A 19,561-nucleotide genomic window follows, 5' to 3' on the forward strand; every position below is an offset into this window, starting at 1 on the left:
CTTTCGCACCCCCTCCCCTAGCCTGGAAAAAAATTTGGAACCCCCCCCCCCCCCTCATAAGGCCCAATATTTTTTCGCATCCCCCCCCTTACTAGAGAAATTTTTATGCAAAAAAAGAATTCATACAGATGCAGTACAAAGAGTATTATTTGTTTGTATGACAGTTTTTTATGTCAAAATTAGGTAAGAGAGATAGTTTAGCCCTGTAAAGTTGAGTATAGTCCTTTAGGAGATCTACCATTTTGATTGACGTTTACACTACGGGATTTTTTCCGTCGATTTCCATGGTTACGACGGAATTTCAAAACTAAACAAAAGAAAAAAACCCGTGGTGTAAACGTCAATCAAAATGGTAGTGTGATCTCCTAAAGGAATAGTCCAGGGTTAAAATAAGAATCAACGAGTTATTTTCTCTGAGTTTCCCTAAGTTTTGGGAGAAAATTACGGCTTATTTTCCCTGATACACAATCTCCCTACATTACAGAGGCATCTCAATTGCCCAAAATATCCTGAGGGGCCACCTTGGTTGGCCCTGAAGGAAGAAAATTTTGAAGATCAGGTACTCGAGACTCTAAAATACAAGCTATTCTGTTGTTAAAAGGAGTCCAAAAAAAAATTCTCTGAGTTTGAAATTTCCCTATAAACCTATATTTTTCAGGTTTTCCAGGGTCTGTCAAAGCTCTGTGTATATAATTTATAAGATATTGGTAGAGGCTAAGGAGGCACAACCATGGTTTGCGCCGACGGGAGGAAATTTCGATGTTTTTCACCACCATTTTAGCTAAAAGACACGTTTTGACAAATTGCTTTCTGAAAAGTACTTTTTCAAACCACTCTGATGAGCTGTGAAAGCCACTAATCTACTTCCGGCTCATTTAGCTCAATGCTACAAACCAAAGGGGCAAGGCGATGATGCCCAATTTGTGACATGTACATATAGGCAATAAAATCAATTATGAGTTGTCGGCCGTCAGGCCGAAAAAACTTTGAAATCTTGAAACGTAAAACTATGAAATTAGACTTCCTACATTTTCTCTTGAGTTGCCCAAAAGATTTGGAACCCCCCCCCCCCCTAAACCCTCAAAAAAAATTCGAAACCCCCCCTAAACCCTCGAAAAAAATTTGGAACCCCCCTTAGAATCCTCCCACCCCCCCCCCCCCTAGTAGATACTTTCTGACCACTCCCTAAATTAAATGCAAGTAGAGCAGGGTTTTGAAATAGTGTTTTTTAAAAAGTCGAAACAAACTCGGGAAAGGTGTATTCGATGTTTTTAGAAAAGAAAAGTTCACCATATTAAAGTCATTTAAGTATACAATTGGTAGAAAACAACAACATCCAAACCTTTTGGAAGCTTAGCATCAGCGACTTGTAAAACATTCTGAAATCTGTTCAGCCATTTCTCAAGTTTAGGCCAACTATCTTGGAATGTTGTCAATCTAAAAAAAAGCATTGAAAATATTCCAAATTCCAGTTTAGAATTGAAAATAATAACTTTCTCTCTAATACTTATCAGTCAAAACGTTTGTTAGTGGAGGAATCTAAAGGGCCTCCAATTTACCAAAATTTACAGCTTTTTCCGGAGACTTATGTATCAGTGTGAACTATCCTTGTGGTGTTGTTCAAAAGATTTGCCGGAGTGGAATGTTTATCTGGATTTCAATCCGGCTCGTTTGGAGTGTCGAGAATAGCGAAAGTTTCTATAGCTACCTGATTTGTGCTTGTTCTTTATCGTTAGAGAGATCGACGACGGATTGTATTTTTTCGATGGTTTGTAGTCCAGTGTAACCACCATCAGTGGGTGGGTTGAATTCCTCATGATATTCTTCACCCGTTTTTGGATCATCTGAAAAAGTTTATCTAATTTATCTAGTTACCTAGTTTAGACGACCAACTTTCTAACCTGGCTTTAGTTAGAGTAGACAAAAAGTGGACAAAAAGTTAGCAGTGGCATTAAAAGACGATAAATGCATTGACTTTAGAAAAGTGGACAGTCTGAACAAGAGCAAAGACTCTGGAATTGCAATGCAGTTAAAAACAAATCTTGATTTGGAGTAATTTTTTAACACCGATTCTATTGACACAGAAAATTGTGCTCTCTATTCTCATTTTTCTCATATTGCTTCTCTGTTAAAACGAAATTACTATTTTCCTAAAGCTGGTACTTTTCATACATAAAGGCTTTTCATATTTTATTAAGTTACGTAAATTTACGCCATTATGAAAGCAAACGTTTGAATCTGTAGAGACAATTCCTTACATGACTCGAACCGTTCAACCGTACATATATCATTAAACTTACACGATCGGCCTTCAATACGCTGCAAGACCATATCATCGGGAACGTCAAAGAATATGACAACGTCTATACCACTGATCGGTGCTTTTGCCTGCAAAAACAAGTCATGGTATCAAGAATGTTTTTATAAGAATATCATGGAGTGAAGCTTCTCTCCTCTCTTCTGGATAGACAGCATACTAATTACATAATTACCGACATTATAGAAGAAAATATTACGTAATCTGTCACTGCCGCCATGTTGGGTTGAATAAAAAATCCGCGGAAAAAGAATAAGGTGGCAGATTCAATGTATTTTGAAAAAAAAAGCAAAGAGATTAAACTTAAAGGATTTTCATGGAACTCAAACATCTAAAACAATGGCCGTTGTGTTCAGAAACCACTGCCCTAACCACTCGACCACTGCCCTAACCACTCGACCACTCCACTCAAGTTTGTTTTGATTGAAAAAAACATTTTCCCGAACGATCTTTTTATTCAACCCAACATGGTGGAAGGGACAAATTACGTAATGTTACGCTATGTGACATGTTATTAAAGAAGTCATCAAAATTGAGGACAAAGATGTACTTTCAAGATACCTCGGTGGGTGGTGTGGGATCAGAAGCAAGTTTTGATCGTTTGTTTCTCTTTGCTTCTTTGGTGGCGGATTTCTGTGGACTGGGCACCGCTTCGTAACCAGACAATGCTTTCTCTAACAGCTGCATAAAATGAATTCGATACATACATAGTAACAAATCGTAACAATATAATGAATACTTGGAGAAGGGGTATTTGATCTGCACAACAAATCGCTAATTGTCATTTGTATTGTAGAGAGAAACCATCAAGACTGAAGAGGATGAAATACCAAGTCTCTGAATACAAGATTGCACATCTGTAAGACATTAGACGTATAATATAAAGAAGTGGAATAGAATTAGGCTCTTCAATAAAAATATTTTTAAACCAATTTTTTACCACTATATTAATGAACCCTTACTCATAGTTAAAACCCCTAGATATCCGACTATCCGTTCTCAGATCAACTCCTGGATATTCACAATTGAACAATTTTTTTTTAAAGCTGACCAATATCCTCAGTAGAAGGGGGAGGGTAACCTTTTCTAGAAAAGCTCATTGGTTATACATTAAAAGATCGGTTTGAGCGGTAGAATGCTACCTTTGCTTGTGGCGCAGTTGACGGGAAACCATCCATGATCCATCCTGTCCCTTCTGGTAGATTCCTAAATAAATACAAGAGATCAGGAGGTGTGACTTTGCTTTGAGAGAGAAGAGAAGAAGAGAAGTGAACCCTCCGAATCATCCGGAATGGGCCCTATCCCTGGATAGATATCTATCCTAGGATAGGGAAACTGCCACGCTTGCCAGACACTGCTAATCTGCGCTTGCGACACGACAGAGCTATTGGCGTATAGATGATGATACACGGGAGGACATACATCTTCGCAAGTGTTGAGCCAATGAGTATCGTCACCACCAATGCCTGGCATACTCCCCATACTCATTTATCAGAGTGATGATACCCAGTTCCCCTCACAAAGCATGGGGTTTTTGGGCAATTTTTTCCAACTGCTGGTATCGTGTATTTTACAGACCGGCCCAGACCGGCCCAGAACCTTTTAGCCCTTGTATATGTAGCCTTGAGTAAAGTACGAGAAGCTAGTAAATGTATGGAAGTCGCTGAAGGGTCATAACCAATGTAAGTGTTATTGCAAAATGATGAGGACCAAAAGTGATCTAGATCTCGAGATATTTTGGTTTAAATATTGAAAATTATCGATATTCTTTGCTGAGTCAGCAGTTTTTCAGCATATTTACCTACCTTAAAAATGAAAATCTCAAGATCGGAAGATCAAAAGTTAACTGCAGGAGATTCAAAGGGCAAACTTTTTTGTCAATTCTACACCCTATTAGGAGCATAATATCAAAAATTTGCCCTGATCTAAGGAGTGCCCTACGAAAACCTTTTTTAAGGCCTTTTCTGAATCTCGGACGCTGGTCTGACTGGATGTATTTTGGAACAAGACACATGTAATATCTTTCTACAAAAACCTAACCATCATCTTGACGACCATACTCTACAGACATAAAAGGAACATTTTTATATTTAGATAGCTATCACTTCACTTTTTACAGTTATTTTTTCTTATGGATAATTTTCTGCTTTTTCTTTGTTTTGGCACGCGCCGTAAGCGCTCGCTTCGATGCACCTAATTTTCTTTGTTATTTGATTGATAGCCTATCACGTGTCTTTTGTGACTTATTTTATTGATTTATTTTTCACTTATAACGGCCACGTGTTTAGAAGGTCGCTCTCTTACTTCAGTAGTTTATAGAAGATAAGGTACATCGTGAAATTTATTGAAGATATTGTTTGAAGTGTTTACTCTCTCTTGATTTTCCTGTTTTTACACACAAAAAGGCAACTTGATACTTCAAAGAGTTTTTTACAATAACATCGACTTGCTATAGCCATTTCTCATGTTTTTGTGTTGTCTTGTTGTGGTGTTTATTAAGAAACCAACGAGGTTTAGAAATAAGGAGGTCATAAAAAGAGCTATATCACATCACCAATCATAAGCAATAAAACTACACAACAACAAAATTCAACAAAAATCTGAACGGATGGCTGCTAAGTTAGAAGAGTTCCATGCCGACCTGCAACAAGCTTTTCACGAGGCACGTAACAATAAAGAGTTGGATTTTGAGAAGGAATATCAAACACAACAAGATTTGTATGAAAAATACGCCAGTGATTGGAACCAATTGATGATCGAGACGGAATTCAAAGCACCTCAAATACTTGCCAGTATTATAAGTGATTTGTATGGCAAAAATAATTACGTGACGATTTTAGATTATGGTTGTGGTACTGGACCTGTGGCAAGCGCGCTGGTCAATTTGCATGGATTCCCAAAAATGATCGATGGTTTAGATCCTTGTTTGGAACTTCTTGAAATCGCCAAGAAAAATGACAGAATGAGAAATTACTACAGTTTGGGAAGTACAGATGATCACAGTGTTTTGGGATTGAAAAATTATGATATGGTTTGTTCATCGGGAGTTTTCTTTGCAACTCCTTCCCATCCTAATTTAGACTGTCTTCCACAATTATGTGATCTTGCGAAGAAAGGAGGCTACATTTTCATTTGCACTGGTCAAATTTATATGAAGATTGCTCAAATGGAACATGCAGAACGTTTGGAAAGAGAGGGAAAGATCAAGATTTTACCAACTGAAGTTTTTGATGGATACAGGAAAGCAACAGATTTGGAAGAAGGTCAAACGATCAAAGGTGTTGTTTTGAAGTTTCAAGTGCTTTCTTAAAATTTACACCCTCAATTCCTTAGTTCATTTTTAATTTGTTAGTTCGATAAAACAGCAAAATAATTTTATTATCTATATCTGTATTTTAAGAGTCGTGACATAATGTAACTAGCAACTTCATATCATAAAAAATGTTGGAGCCCTCCCCCCAACTGAAAAAATACATTTATCTTATCTAAGAGAAAATGGAGTCGGAAAAGTTATACTCTCAAAAAGTCCAAAATCCCACTTTTTGAGCTCAAAGCAATAAATTATTATCCTAATTGATATTTCGGTGAGATTCCATATATCACTTAGTGAAAAATTCCATCTGGGCATTGAGACAAGTGCTGTTACCAACTGGAATGTCGCAAGCAGCGACAAGCTACGTACGCGAATATCGGGCCATCTTAAATTCATCCTCTCCCTATATTTGAAAAAGTTTTTTGCACTCTTGAAATCCTCGTACTAAATCTATATACCATTTTCTTCTAGAAGAGCCTGTTGATAATTATGGAGGTAATTATTTTATTTCTGTTAAATGCAACGCATTTGTTTTCAAAGAATAACTTTCAAGATTAATTTAGTCCAATTCTATGAATATTTTTCTTGTATTGCAATATGTAGATGCTTGAGGTCTTTTGCCGTTAGATTCCTTCCCTTGTTCTGAGCGAAAGCTGACAAAAAGTCGTGTACTTAAACAAATAAAGGAAAACAGGCTTTTAAAGTTCAAAATTCTGTCAGTTAGAGTACGATTGACGTAAATTTTGTCTAAACCGTACGGAGTCTGACAGAATTTCGAACTTTAAATAACCATATCTTTTTGTGTGTTTGAGTATAAGACTTGTTGTAGTATACTTTTTTGCTAAGAATTTTATGTTCTATCTGATAGTACCAATCATTTTCGTTTAATTAAGCTTTGAAAAGTTGTCAAATTTATATATGTTATTTTTATTTTTGACGTCAGTTATTTTGCCATAAAAACTTTTGTCAAAAAAGTTTCAAAATCCTGATTACTTTCGAACCAACCAGATGCGGATAGCCCCACGAAAGATGCTACAGATCTACAGAAAATTTGATACTTCGAGTTTGAAAAAGAGTTAAACAAAGCGATTTGGAGGGTTTGCTCAAAACCACTCAAGTGATTTACAGGCAAAATATCTCAACCATCTGACTACTCCTTAGGGTTAAAAACCCAATTTATCAGAAAATTTTAGTATCAAAGATAATGTTCATATAAATAAAATACTACGTAGTAAATTGACTGCCAATAATTATATAAAATACTAGCAGAGAATATAACGTTCGTTGTTTTGTTCTAATGCACCGACAATGTCTTTTGAAACGGAAAGTTTTTTATCGAGATATTTTCAAGCGATCACTTGAAATTTCAAAACAACGCCTTTGATCGTTTGACCTTCTTCCAAATCTGTTGCTTTCCTGTATCCATCAAATACTTCAGTTGGTAAAATCTTGATCTTTCCCTCTCTTTCCAAACGTTCTGCATGTTCCATTTCAGCAATCTTCATATAAATTTGACCAGTGCAAATGAAAATGTAGCCTCCTTTCTTCACAAGATCACATAATTGTGGAAGACAGTCTAAATTAGGATGCGAAGGAGTTGCAAAGAAAACTCCCGATGAACAAACCATATCATAATTTTTCAACCCCAAAACATTATGGTCGTCTTTACTTCCTAGATTGAAGTAACTTCTCATTCTGTTATTTTTTTTGGCGACTTCTAAAATTTCTTTGCACGGGTCCATCCCATCGATCGTTTTATGAAATCCGTATTTCTGAACCAATAGTTCCGCTAAATATCCTGTTCCACAACCGTAATCCAAGATGACCGCATCTTTATCCGGGAAAAATTCGGAAATGACTTCAGCTAATCGCGAGGAATAATTGTACTCGCCATCTTTCACAACTTGGTCCATATCGTTGGCAAACTTGCTATACAAATCTTGTTGTGTTTTGTATTCCACATCCGTGTCCAATTCTTTGTTATTTCGTGCTTCGAAAAAAGCTGCTTGTAGATTTTCTTCATAATCTTCTAATACACCCATATTGAAATGGCCTTCTAAATTTTCACTCTTTGTAAACAATGGTGTTGTCTCTTATTTTTAAGCAGCGTATCTACATACAAAATATTTACCACTCCAAGCAGTAAATTTGTGTTGCTCAAGGCCCATTATCTGTTTTAAAATTTGCGGTCTAAATCATTTAATACGATTAGTATTGTCTACAGATGATAGATTACAAATAGTAATTACGCTAAGAATTGCAATAATTTGCATTATAATTGTAAGTCGCTGATTCTGCTATATAAAACTTTTTTAGGCCCTTTATACTCGCGCTTTCTACATAAAACTTTGAGATGGGAGAGATGGGATAACATCTGAAGGAATTTCAAATTGTTTCCATTTTATACTTTTCATGATACTTTCCTAGAAAAGGTGAAAGACTGCGCATCTAGTTCACCAAAAATAACAAAAAATGAAAAACATTTGAACAAGACTTCTTACCTGATAGCATTGACCATGATCTCCACAAGAAGTATATCAGGAACCACTTTTCCTTTACGTAAGAAATGGTTGACTTTTCCACCCAACTTCGCACGCTCAGTAAGCATCTAAATTATAAAAGAAAAGATTTTCACCGTCTGATAAAATTAAACAGTCGGTAGGCTTTTATACTAGAAATAAAGATTAGTTATTGTGTAGTTCCTCTAATTGCGTTTGCATGAAATACAGTTGAGTCCAATGCCTCTTTTTAAATCGGAAATTCTCTTACTCTCGGGTACCTAATAACGAGTTTATGTATTTGCACTTTTGAGGACGGTAGAGTGACTGAAGCGATTTGGAAAAACCCGCAAAATCGATGACGGTAAAAGTGCTGATTTACCGTCGTCCTCAGCTGGTTAGGATCTAGTCTAATTAGAACCTTACCGTCTCCGTCGCTGAAAAACACACATACATAAACTCGGTAATAGCCGGGGGGTGGGGGGGGGGTTGGAATAAGCATGGGGGTGGGGGAGGGGTTGGAATAAGCAGGGGGGTTGGAAAAAATCTTAAAACTTAATAAGCGGGGGGGGGTTGGAATAAAAATGTCCTGGGTGGAAAATTTTTGAAAAAGAGGCTAATACAGCAGAATTATGACAAAAGAGGGAATTTTCAAAACTAAATTCCCAAAAATTAATACGCGGGGGGGATACCCAAGAGTACCCCTCCAGGTAACTTTCAAACTCCAGAAAATTTAATGGTCCCGTGACTCGCCACAGTAGTTTCATTCACATAATTCGTTGGCACAATAAATAATCGCCGGTCAAAAATAATCGTCCACTGTAAAAATTTCGTCACTAAACGATTTTTTCGTCAACTTTTGCCGACGAATCTACTACCGATAAGGTACCTTTTCTTTGGATTGTGAGAGTTTGAGTGATTCAGTGGATGCAGAAGGTTCAGGGTTGTTGAACGTGACGGGACGTGATGATGGATTAGATGATGGGTTACCATTCTCTTTCGTTGTTTCGCCGCCTTGTGTTTCTGAAAGTCAAGTGGTTATTATATTGTTGGTTGATGTATCGGCAGAGATTTTCGGTTTGTCACCATAAATCATATTACACTAGACCGCGACAATTTGAACAATTTATTTTTTGGCCATCTAAAGTATTTTGGTCGCACTTAAACATACATTTCCAGCCTGACTGACGTTAAGAATGGTAATAAGATTATGTAAAAACAAACCTGAGGAAGCAGGCTCGAAATCTTCCCCATCACCAACACTCAGTGTTTCTTTTACAACCTCTTGTTTGACTTCCACAGGCTTAGGTGGTTTTGGTTCTATATTTTCCTGAAGAAACGATTATATCAAAATAATCTGTCTAGGTCAATGAAGAAATGTTGAGAAACAGTACTAATGTACGGTAAAAAAAGGTATGACTGGGTTAAAATTCTGCCCAAAAAAATATTGGAAGTATGATTCTGAAGATGTCTTTCGAATAAAAGTATTCTATTTAAGATATATTGGAACAAGTTATAGGTTACCTGTTTATTTTCTTCAGAGTTTTGCTCATCCTCATCTATCCCTTCCACTTTCTCTTCATTCTTCCAAGCTTCAAGACTTTCACTCACTTCAGTATCAATCTCCAACACCTTTACACGATGGCCTATGAAAATGGATAGTTTACTAAAATTGTCGGATAAATTAGAACAGAACTCCTACTTATGCACATTTTAAATCAAAGGTAGAAGGTGTATTTTACCCCCAGGGTTGCAAGCTGACGGGTATGTGCCGCCCGACTTTCGACTCTCGGACCCTTAGCGGGACTAAAAAGGAGAAAAAATAGGAAAATTTTGCGATTTCTACGACCCTTATTGGGACTAATTTGACCAATTTTGATCTTTCATAGAGCAAAAAGTAGTAATTTTTCTATTTCTCCGACCGTTATTAGTGGGACTGAAATTTAATTTTCTGGTTTTTCCAACCCTTACAGGGACCTTTAAGGTCCCAAAAAAGGCACCGTTAAGGGCGGCACATACCCGTACCCTTCACTTGCCTAAGTACCCTCCTCGGGATTTTACCATGCATGTTATTGAAATACAAAAGAAATAAAAAAAGATCATTCATTATTTAGCATCAAAATGGTTATGCATTTTACTGCGAATTGTTCGAAAGAGATTTCGAATTAGAATGCTTGGATTGCATCCCATGACATCAATACCTTCCACAAAATGCATTGAACTTACTGGCAGCAAAGCTCCTAACAGCTGATGATTTTCCGGAGAAGAATTTCCCCAAAACGCATGCCTTGATTGGAAAGGGTGGAAAGACCGGTACGTCCGGTGGAGGCTGAAAAAGAAAAGAAAAGAGAATTTTACTGAGGCGAAAAAAATTACACCAACCAAGAAGAGATTTGGCATTAAAAGTATAGGCTTATTTTAGTAGAAGTACAGTTGATTCTCGCTAATTCGAGCTCGAACGAAAATTCTGATTTGTTTTCAAATTACAGAGACATTCTGATAATAGGTAAAGAGTATTTTACGAGGGTATCATCTTGACGGAAACTGAGAATCATTTCGACACAAAGAAAAATCAGAATAATAGAAAAGCGCGAGCCCAATGTATTCTTCTTGTTTCCTCTCAAACGCGCTAACCTATATGACATAATCTTTTCCCCAAGAAAAATGATTGATACGAAAACCCTACATTTTGAGAAAGTCTTTTATGGCTATTATTAAAGAACAAGTATGGTAACTACTTTATACAAAAATTTCGTTTGTTCACATTGTGACATTGTTAGTAATGACATTGTGACATTGTTAGATCCCATAAGGTATAGACGAAAGCTAGTGTTGAATCTCTTATGTAGGATTGGAAGCCAAGTAACAAGTTGTACGGCCCGCGTAGTTTTCATTCAGACACTGGATTGGAACATTTACCGCTCGAATTTGAGAAATGTAAAACGCGAAAACAAAGAAATTGTTAGATTCAATCTGTCATCCGTTTAACTTTTTCTTGTTTGGGAAAGATTGAAGATTCGCCGCTAGCTATCGGCTTGAAACTCAATGGTGCGGTCTGTGCATGGAAAGAAGGAAAAAACATACAGTTGGCGGGTACAAGATATCATTCAGGCGTTTTAAGATATATCCAAGTACAGCATTATCATCAGGAGGTTGTTTGCTTCCTTCGCATGGAATCCATTCACCGACGAAATTCTAAAGTTAAAAAGTGAAGCAGTTTGCTGGTCAGTTGTCGGAATTATGGTCAACTTATAGTGATTAATATAATCTCAAACTTTCACCTACATTGCTGTTTTACTACTACTCTTGAAAGAAAACCTGTATGTACCTAAACCTAAAAACTATGCTGTTCGCTGCGCCAAAATTAACAACCATTTATAACATTGTGACATATTCTAAATAAACGTAAAACCAACATATGAGTGCTTGAATAAGCAAGAAACTTTAAGTGATGGAAAAAAAGTTTCTCCGTTTATTTATTCAAAGTATGGTTCCGCTCTGTCAAATTCGGTTTTGAGTAATCTGTTGAATTCAAAGTCAGTTGTACTAAAGCATACTAAAGCATACAACATATAAATTCATCACCTTATACTCAAGGAAGTCTTCTTCATCAAGGAGACTTTTCTTAGATTCTTCCATCTCCATACGATCGCGTTCTTCGTCTGTCAACTCTTCTGCAAGCTATCCATTGAAAGAAGAAAGGAGGGTAAATAATTCGTTCGACTGTTAAAATTTTCCAAAGAAAGAGGACTAGAAATTATTAGTCATTCTGTCATCACTTTAAATACAAATAAAATGGAACGTTCCAGTGCGCTTATAGAATATTCAAGAACGCTCGTGAACGTTCCATTTTTTCATTTGTACTTAAAGTTACTTTCGATGTGCATTTTTTCTCTGAAATGGAATCTAACTTTAAGTTTTAGGATGAAAAGAACAATCCACCTTGTTTAAAAGCAAAACAATGAATTTAAGCAGGAATGCGATGTGGTGTTGTGTGGTTTTTAACGAATCAGTGTAAAGCACTCTAATGAACCAATGAAGTGCCACTGGCATCATATGAGATCACTCATATATTTTTCTCATCCTGTACCAGTAGGTCTGGATCCAGGAGTGCCGCGACCCATGCCGCGGCTGTTTTTTGACCCTGCCCGAAAAAATATACGTACGCGTACTGTATTTGAAATCAAAAACATTTGAAAGGTTGCGGAGTGATGGCACTTATTTAGCTCACTTTAAGCACTTATTTAGCTGCCTATTAACTGCCTCATTTTTAGCCCAATAGTTCCTAGTTGGCACACAGACTATTTTGACGTTCATGATTTGGAGCTTACCGGCTCATCATAGAGTGGTTTTGAGTTCATGAACAATGTCTTCCATTCACGCACTTGCTTTGGCGGCAGTTTCCTTAAACGGCAAATAAACAAACAGTTTAGAAGAAAGAGAAGTGAAAAGATAAAGTGAAGTATTGAAAGGTTATTAGAAATCTTGAAAACTGCATAAAATACTGTGGAATCTTTTACTTGCAAATAAATATATCGATATATGAAAAATCAAACATAAAAACATTTTCCTTAAACGATATTTCGATCTCAACAGATTATTATCAAGTTTTCGATATATATGATATATGTTGAAAGGCGGTATCTTACTTTTCAGTAATTTCTCTGTATTCGCCAACTTTACACGAAAAATCAACAATGTCAAGCAAGATCTATGATGGAAAAGTTATTGTTGACATTTCAAACAAGAATAACTTTTGATGTGCACTGTAGGAACTTTTAAAATTCTTGTAAAGTAATATAGTAAAATTTCATCCCGATATTTATGAAGAAGAAGATGTCTTTATTGTTTTAAAGTGAACTACTTAAAAATGGTGCAAAAAACAAGGAGGTGGTATTTCTTCGATAAAATCGTAGAAAATAGCTTTACCTCTTTACAAATGGCAAAGTGTTTTTCATATTTCTTTCTTGCACGTTCCGCAGCTATTGCATTATGGATCTCTTTATTTTTTCGAACTTCCTCTTCATACTCTAACCTTGCAAGTCGGCAATATTCCTAAAAATGTGAAACATTGATGATATTATGTGGTGATGGTAAAAATTTAAATGAAATATTGAAAATTTAATTTATAAAGCAAAACTATCTCATCTCTTATATAATTTTATTTTTTACATTGCTGAGAAGTCTTTGTTTAGTTCAAAAATCTACAAACCAGTAAATAGTTGGGGTAAAGCAAGTACGTCGGAAACGAAGGAGTGCAACACTCGTTACTTAACAATGAAATTACAATTACAAATCTCTTCCCCTGATAAGTTCAACAGTGTCTAAAACCGCCTATGTAAAATGTATAATACTTTTGGCTTTAAAACTGACGCGGCAGCCAGTAAATTTTTTTCAATGGATTTTCAGCAAATATTGTAGGCTAAAAAGTTTCGAATTCAATTTCCTTTTAAGTGGAATATAACAATTGACGGTTTTTTATTCGAAAATTTGATAATGCCAGCAATAAAAGTGCTGATGGTAGCAGGTGGTTTTCGGGCGTGTCCTTGTCAATTTGTTTTTTCAGAATATTATTCTGTATGCCCATGTCTAAGTTGCATATTTTGTTTCAACAAATAAAAAAGTGCAATGAAATTAAACTAATTTGGAATCTTATGGGTAAGAGGTGAAATTTCTTACAGCTTCACGATCAAGAGCTTGTTGGAAATCCATCAATCGCCGTTCGGTAAATTGTTTTTCCATTTCCATTCTGTTCCGTTTAATAGTCTCTTTCTCATTTCGAATGTGCATGAGTTGAACAGCTATTCTTCGTTCCATTTGTGATTGTCTCATCAAGCGATTGACCAGCTCCTCTTCACGTACTGCTTCCTAAACATATGACAAACGAATTGAAATCACGACCCAGCCCTTGTCCCTGTTAGAGAGATCGTGAGGAAAATAAATAATATCAAGCTATTTCAGACCTTCTTTAAAGAGTGTTTTATGCGCCAGAAAAAAAACCCTTAAAATCACTGTTAAAAGATCCCTGGAAAAGGGTTGAAATTTTTCAAAAAAGAATTACCCTGTGGGAATTGCCTCGGGTAAAAAGGAAGTTACCAAGAAAGAGGATGTTTCACCGGTAGAATTTTAGGGAATTTTAAGCTTCATAATATTTTTCCCGACAAACAGCAACCTCTCTGACGATGGCAAGGACAAGGTGGTAATCCCCACTATTGTTTTCCCCAGTTTTACTAGGTTACGGATGGACACTGTCAAGTCCTAATCGTGCGTCGTATATCAGGTTGCTTGAAACTAAAAAGTTACAAATAGATGAAATGACAGACAGAGGAAGCCATATCATTTTGTCTTTAACAACACATTACATCACAAACAGTTAATTAAGAGGATGAGCAGAAGCCTAGATTATTACCTGTTGTGCTTCATGAGCTTGCAGTTGTTGAACTAAAACACGTCTTCTTCTCTTCTCTCGCTCCTAAAAACCGTTCAAAATTCTGGGCTGAAACTCCTTTTACGAAGGAATTGACAAACTATTGTGTTCTTTTGATCTAAGTTAAAATCTGCAAACAGCTCGAAATGAGACTTTATTTGAGTCTGCTTGACGATTTCTGAAAATTGGCTGAAAAATTTGGCATGTGTAAAAATGAAACTTGCATTATGTGAGTTGACTCTATACTATACCATATGCAAAATTTGACAACTACCCACACTACCAAAGTCAGCACTTTTTAAAGAATATTTAAAACTCAAACTTTGATTCCGTTATCAATTTATGAGGAAGACTGTTCATTTTTGCGACTTTTTTGCAAAGAAGAGCAAAGTGAAGAAAAAATAGCTGAGGAATTCTCTCCCATTCATCTACCTTTCTAGCATACACGTCTTCATTCAGTTGATTTCTTATCTTCTGGATATAAGTATCATTTAATTCAGGCTGAAGAGAAAAAAGATGTGTGATGTTTTATTACAAGAATAATTTAGAAGGAAAAAAAGTAAAAGTTTACTCAACGAGTCTTTCCTGTTTTTTTTTTAAGATACATAATTTATGTCTATGGAAGGAAACATTCAAATTCGAAAAGGTGATCCCTTTTAAAAATCGAATGTTTTGCTTAACCATAATGGTGGGAAGTTATATAAGTTAATAAAAACATGAAAAACCTAGGTATTATAAAAAGAATGTGAAATTCGAAAGAAATCTCATTTCACGTGAGAGTCACAATTCAACGGTATTGTAAATACAAGTGCAATACCAGACCAATCAAATCATACTGTCTTAAAGACATAACATAATAAATGAATGAATATTTTTAATACCTTGACCAGGTCAGAAATCTTCATTTCTTTGGATTGATGATTCGGATCGTTTAAAAACAATTCAATGTCAGCATCTATTTCCCTGAAACATTCAATAAAAATATACAAAGGGTAATGCTACGTATTTTTTTTTTTACTGAACTTAGGGTGGGGAATATTTAAATACGAAAACAACGTGCCGAATAAAGAGTCTTGACCTGGTGTTGCATACTACCTTCTACTAAGAAAGGGTTTTAAAAAACACAAAGCATTTTTTAATTCAAGTCAGTAACATAACAATTATAATTGTGATAAGAGAACGGACTTCGAAAATGACAAGTAAATATCTGTGCAGGTCGAATAATGTGAGTGTCCCTCAGATCAAACAAAAACTTTTTTTACCTGATTTGATCAGACGACTGGGGTGAACTGATGGTCCTCATGTTTTTTAGTTTCTTCTCAAAAGAGTCGATATTTTTGTACACAGACTATGGAAAAGGGAACAATTATCAAATAAATTACATTTTATGATTGTACAACAAATCATCTTCTTGCAAGACAATTTAAGCTTCTACCTTATATATTTTTTAAAGCTCTTGATCAGATGAACGTGGAATATAACTTATTATGATATTGCACAACACATTTTGAAACACGATAAGCAACAAAGTCCGAATATATGCATCTCTCTGATCTTTTTATAAAAATTCGGATCTTTTTATAAAAATTCAAGAAGGTATTTTTAAATCTAACTTTAGTTTAAAGAAGAGTTACCTCGATTTCATTTTGTTTTAACACGTTGGCTTTTATCAAACCATCTTTCTTCTATAAAAAGATGCATTTCAATATCATAATATCTCACAATATATTTAGAAGCCCAAGTGTTTAGAAGTAGCAAAAAAAGTTCTAAAATTTGGATTAAGAGGCTCAATTGGGAGATAATGTCAAAAAGGAATAAAATGTTCATTCTATGGGTGAAAATAATAAGAATCGGTTCAAACATTGCTTATTTTATGACAACATGTTACCTTTTTCTCTGGTGGTTTGGGGATTTTGACGGTTGCCTCTTCGATCTTTTTCATGACATTCTCCTGATTTTCGGTCATCTTTTTTGACTAAATCAAAGATTAGATAAACAACTTTTTTAGTTTTGAGCTAGTAAATGACAAGATGATATTGGTCCTTCTCCTTATGAAGTAGGTATTCCACCTTTGTCAAATAGGTATGTATAGTGCAGTCCACCACTGTTTAGTTTATGTGCATGCAAGATGGATAGTATTATAATGAATAGTTATGATACTTGAACTATAATTGTCGCTAGCTTAGAACGGGATGAGTGTCACCGCACACACATCAATTTCTGACATATCACCCACTCTCTTGTACCAGAGTAGTGGTACCTTATTCTCCTTGCACGAAATGGGTTAATCCAGAAGAAATTGACATACTCTTCCAAGTAAACCGTAGTATTATAAGTGCAAAAGCAAAACGAACATAATTTTTTCATAATTATATGTGAATAAAATAAACATCTTTTGTCTTATAATAATATCCTATAATGTTTTATCATTTTGAAACACAACTGTATCTTTATTTAATCCCATGGGAAAAGCTTACCCTTTCAAGACGCTGTTGACGTAAAGCTTGCTGATGATTTCTGCTTTCTTCTTCTTGCTTTATTCTGTAAGATAGAAACTTTTTGGCAGAAATCTTGACAAGTAAATTGAAAAGTCCAATTACATACAAACAAGACAGTTGAAGAATTGCATGCCAATACTCTAGCCATGGTACTTTTTAAAAAGTTATATAATTGCTACCATCAACAGTTATTTGTCAAAATTGAATAAAATGTACATAAAATTATCAATCGAATAAAAAATTCAAACTTCTCCAAAACTGCCTTTTCTTCATTCTCCTGCTGTTTCTTATTATACTTTGCAACCAAGTCATCGAAATCTAAATCTATTTGTCGTGGAATCAATGTCTTCAATCTCTAGAAATGAAAAAAAACACTTTGACAATTTAAAATGGTTACGAAAGTTTTGTATGATTGATGGAGTAAATAATTCTTCCGTATTGGTTTTGCATAGATTGGCTTTAATGTTAGAAAGATTTTGAAGAACATTCCTTAAAAGTAATTGAGCTCCCTTGAATTTCCCTACCAAAAATCTTGTCTCGTGATTGCCTTTTATAATCCATTACTACCTCAAATTTTACCCTGGACTTTTAGAAGTAAAGCTGGGATTTGAAAGACAACATGTACTTGATTTTGACCTCCTTCTGATAACCTATGCTATATAAATTCAATGGAGAATATTGCTGACATGCACTTATAAGTGCTGCCAGGGTTTGAGGAGTCTAGTAAAGAATTTATTAACGGCAAATCAACTGAATGTTGATGTATATTCACTTACTTCTTTGTACATCTCAGTTTCGATGACACCAAGTCTTGCTGGACCTTGAGGTCTCATTGTTTCCATTGCAACTCCTGTCAAATTCATTTTGGTTTTCTTGCCCAAAGCAATGAACAGTTGGTACAATAACCTTGTAGCCATACCTGGTCGTTCCTCAATAATTTCTTTCGCCTATAATTTAATATGTTCGACATAATCATTTTTCTTTTTCAGAATCATATTTTAGCTATTTTAGCTTGTCTAGACTTTCAAATTTAATGGGTTTTTTTGAAAATATCCCAAGCAAATATCATTATGTCAACGACAAAAAAGATAAGTTTGCATTTTAAAAATGATTTTAAAAGTATTCTCTTTACCATATTTGAGTCAAATTTGACATCAAGTAGTGCTAGAACTGGCTCAATACGTGAAAAATTGTTCAGTCTGGCTTCTGATGACCTAAAAGTGATTAATAACAGGTAAAAATAGGAAAACTGTGGTAGTTAATATTTGAGTTAAACATAAGCAGACAAATATTTCATTTTACAATGTATGATAAATTCAGAGTTGAAATAATTTTAGTGACTTACTTTCCAGTTGAGAATGCTTGAAAATCATCCTAAAAAACAAAAATAAATAGAGAAAGAAACATAAAGTAACAGAATAAAGATCATTAAAAGTTTTTTTTAAGCTTAGATAGATATTTCAAGCATAGTTTGCACAAATAACTCCCCTCCCCTTATAAAGAGTTCAGAAGTTCTGAGACACTGCAAAAAGGGGTGCAATTTCTAATTTAAAGAAGTTTTGTGAAGTGTATTTTGCAAAGTAAAAATATTAAGTGGTTGTATTGCAAAAAGATTTGTTTACCTGTAACCCATGTTGATAAAGCAATTCACCAAAAAGATATCCATTTGCAAAAGTCTGTGCAAAACTCTTCGGTTCTAAATGGTATATAATGTAGAATTGTCAGACGTGTCTCAAGTATAATCATATACAATAAAGAAAATAACAAAATTCAAATTAAATTTACAAATTTCGGAATATTTTTTTTTATTCAAGAATAACTTTAACAACCACCAAAAGTGTTCTTTTCATAATAAGCAAATCAAAATAATAGCCTCAAAACAGCAGACTCCTCTAATCTGTGATTTAGAAAGCTAGTATGACTATATTAATAAAATGCAAACAAGTCATATTGTGACTTTCTGACTTGCAGATAAATGAAGGACCATAAAACTTTGTGAAAGTAACCCTGAATGTGGGTAGCCTGGAGACAATTTTAAACCATTTAGCTTAGAGTCAATAGAAGTAACATTTAAGAAATCTTACCTATGGTTTGACTTAGCTGGACATCATCATTCAACCATTTCGATAGAATTTCAGACATGATTCTTATTTTTGTTCATAATCTAAAAATTACAAAATACTTGCTACCATGTTACTCCTTGAAAACTTCATATCATAGAATATGCCCTTATCACATTAAGTGCTAATGGCTATTAAAGTATCTAGAGAATAGACCTTTCTGCCTTTCCACTCGCCATCTTTAATTGCATGCAAAAATACAGGAACGAAAAAGCTGTAGTTGGATTTAGCTGGAAAGTATGCAAAACATATATTCAAATTTACACAAAGATTAAAAAGACAACAAAGCATCTAGATAAATATTATAATCATTAGAACAATAAAAGATAGAATTTCCTAATCCAAAATTAAATATTTACAGAACAACAAAAGCCTTTTAGAAATTTGT

The 19,561-nt window shown here is 34.9% G+C and overlaps 2 protein-coding genes across 3 annotated transcripts in view; one reads left to right on the plus strand and one right to left on the minus strand.

Moving 5' to 3' along the window:
* The window catches only part of LOC136824638 (sperm flagellar protein 2-like), a 258,048-nt gene extending 238,817 nt beyond the window's left edge, over nucleotides 1-19,231 (minus strand). For both annotated transcript variants that reach the window (XM_067080627.1, XM_067080626.1), the window contains exons 1-29: nucleotides 19,138-19,231; nucleotides 18,676-18,749; nucleotides 18,399-18,427; nucleotides 18,186-18,267; nucleotides 17,830-18,000; nucleotides 17,302-17,408; nucleotides 17,033-17,096; nucleotides 16,444-16,530; nucleotides 16,190-16,240; nucleotides 15,818-15,903; nucleotides 15,437-15,518; nucleotides 14,988-15,056; nucleotides 14,538-14,600; nucleotides 13,808-13,996; nucleotides 13,058-13,183; nucleotides 12,778-12,839; nucleotides 12,460-12,532; nucleotides 11,714-11,809; nucleotides 11,213-11,323; nucleotides 10,355-10,457; nucleotides 9,653-9,774; nucleotides 9,353-9,458; nucleotides 9,018-9,151; nucleotides 8,132-8,238; nucleotides 3,460-3,523; nucleotides 2,879-2,998; nucleotides 2,301-2,388; nucleotides 1,709-1,844; nucleotides 1,343-1,437 (exon numbers count right to left, since the gene is read on the minus strand). In XM_067080627.1, coding sequence (XP_066936728.1) covers nucleotides 1,343-1,437; nucleotides 1,709-1,844; nucleotides 2,301-2,388; nucleotides 2,879-2,998; nucleotides 3,460-3,523; nucleotides 8,132-8,238; nucleotides 9,018-9,151; nucleotides 9,353-9,458; nucleotides 9,653-9,774; nucleotides 10,355-10,457; nucleotides 11,213-11,323; nucleotides 11,714-11,809; nucleotides 12,460-12,532; nucleotides 12,778-12,839; nucleotides 13,058-13,183; nucleotides 13,808-13,996; nucleotides 14,538-14,600; nucleotides 14,988-15,056; nucleotides 15,437-15,518; nucleotides 15,818-15,903; nucleotides 16,190-16,240; nucleotides 16,444-16,530; nucleotides 17,033-17,096; nucleotides 17,302-17,408; nucleotides 17,830-18,000; nucleotides 18,186-18,267; nucleotides 18,399-18,427; nucleotides 18,676-18,749; nucleotides 19,138-19,195 — 2,755 coding nt within the window. In that variant the 5' untranslated portion in view covers nucleotides 19,196-19,231. The remainder of the gene's footprint in view (nucleotides 1-1,342; nucleotides 1,438-1,708; nucleotides 1,845-2,300; nucleotides 2,389-2,878; nucleotides 2,999-3,459; nucleotides 3,524-8,131; nucleotides 8,239-9,017; nucleotides 9,152-9,352; nucleotides 9,459-9,652; nucleotides 9,775-10,354; nucleotides 10,458-11,212; nucleotides 11,324-11,713; nucleotides 11,810-12,459; nucleotides 12,533-12,777; nucleotides 12,840-13,057; nucleotides 13,184-13,807; nucleotides 13,997-14,537; nucleotides 14,601-14,987; nucleotides 15,057-15,436; nucleotides 15,519-15,817; nucleotides 15,904-16,189; nucleotides 16,241-16,443; nucleotides 16,531-17,032; nucleotides 17,097-17,301; nucleotides 17,409-17,829; nucleotides 18,001-18,185; nucleotides 18,268-18,398; nucleotides 18,428-18,675; nucleotides 18,750-19,137) is intronic.
* LOC136824643 (uncharacterized) lies at nucleotides 4,806-6,174 on the plus strand. Its single transcript, XM_067080633.1, has one exon. The coding sequence runs from the start codon at nucleotides 4,926-4,928 to the stop codon at nucleotides 5,625-5,627; it is 702 nt and encodes a 233-aa protein (XP_066936734.1). The 5' UTR covers nucleotides 4,806-4,925; the 3' UTR covers nucleotides 5,628-6,174.
* Nucleotides 19,232-19,561: the final 330 nt, after the last annotated feature.

This window comes from Clytia hemisphaerica, unplaced genomic scaffold, assembly GCF_902728285.1.
Source record: "Clytia hemisphaerica strain Z4C2 unplaced genomic scaffold, Clytia hemisphaerica genome assembly, whole genome shotgun sequence".
NCBI classification, from domain to species: Eukaryota; Metazoa; Cnidaria; class Hydrozoa; order Leptothecata; family Clytiidae; genus Clytia; species Clytia hemisphaerica.

Coding starts and splice junctions, on each gene's coding strand:
- LOC136824643 (XM_067080633.1), top strand. CDS start 4,926: ATGGCTGCTAAGTTAGAAGAGTTCCATGCCGACCTGCAACAAGCTTTT.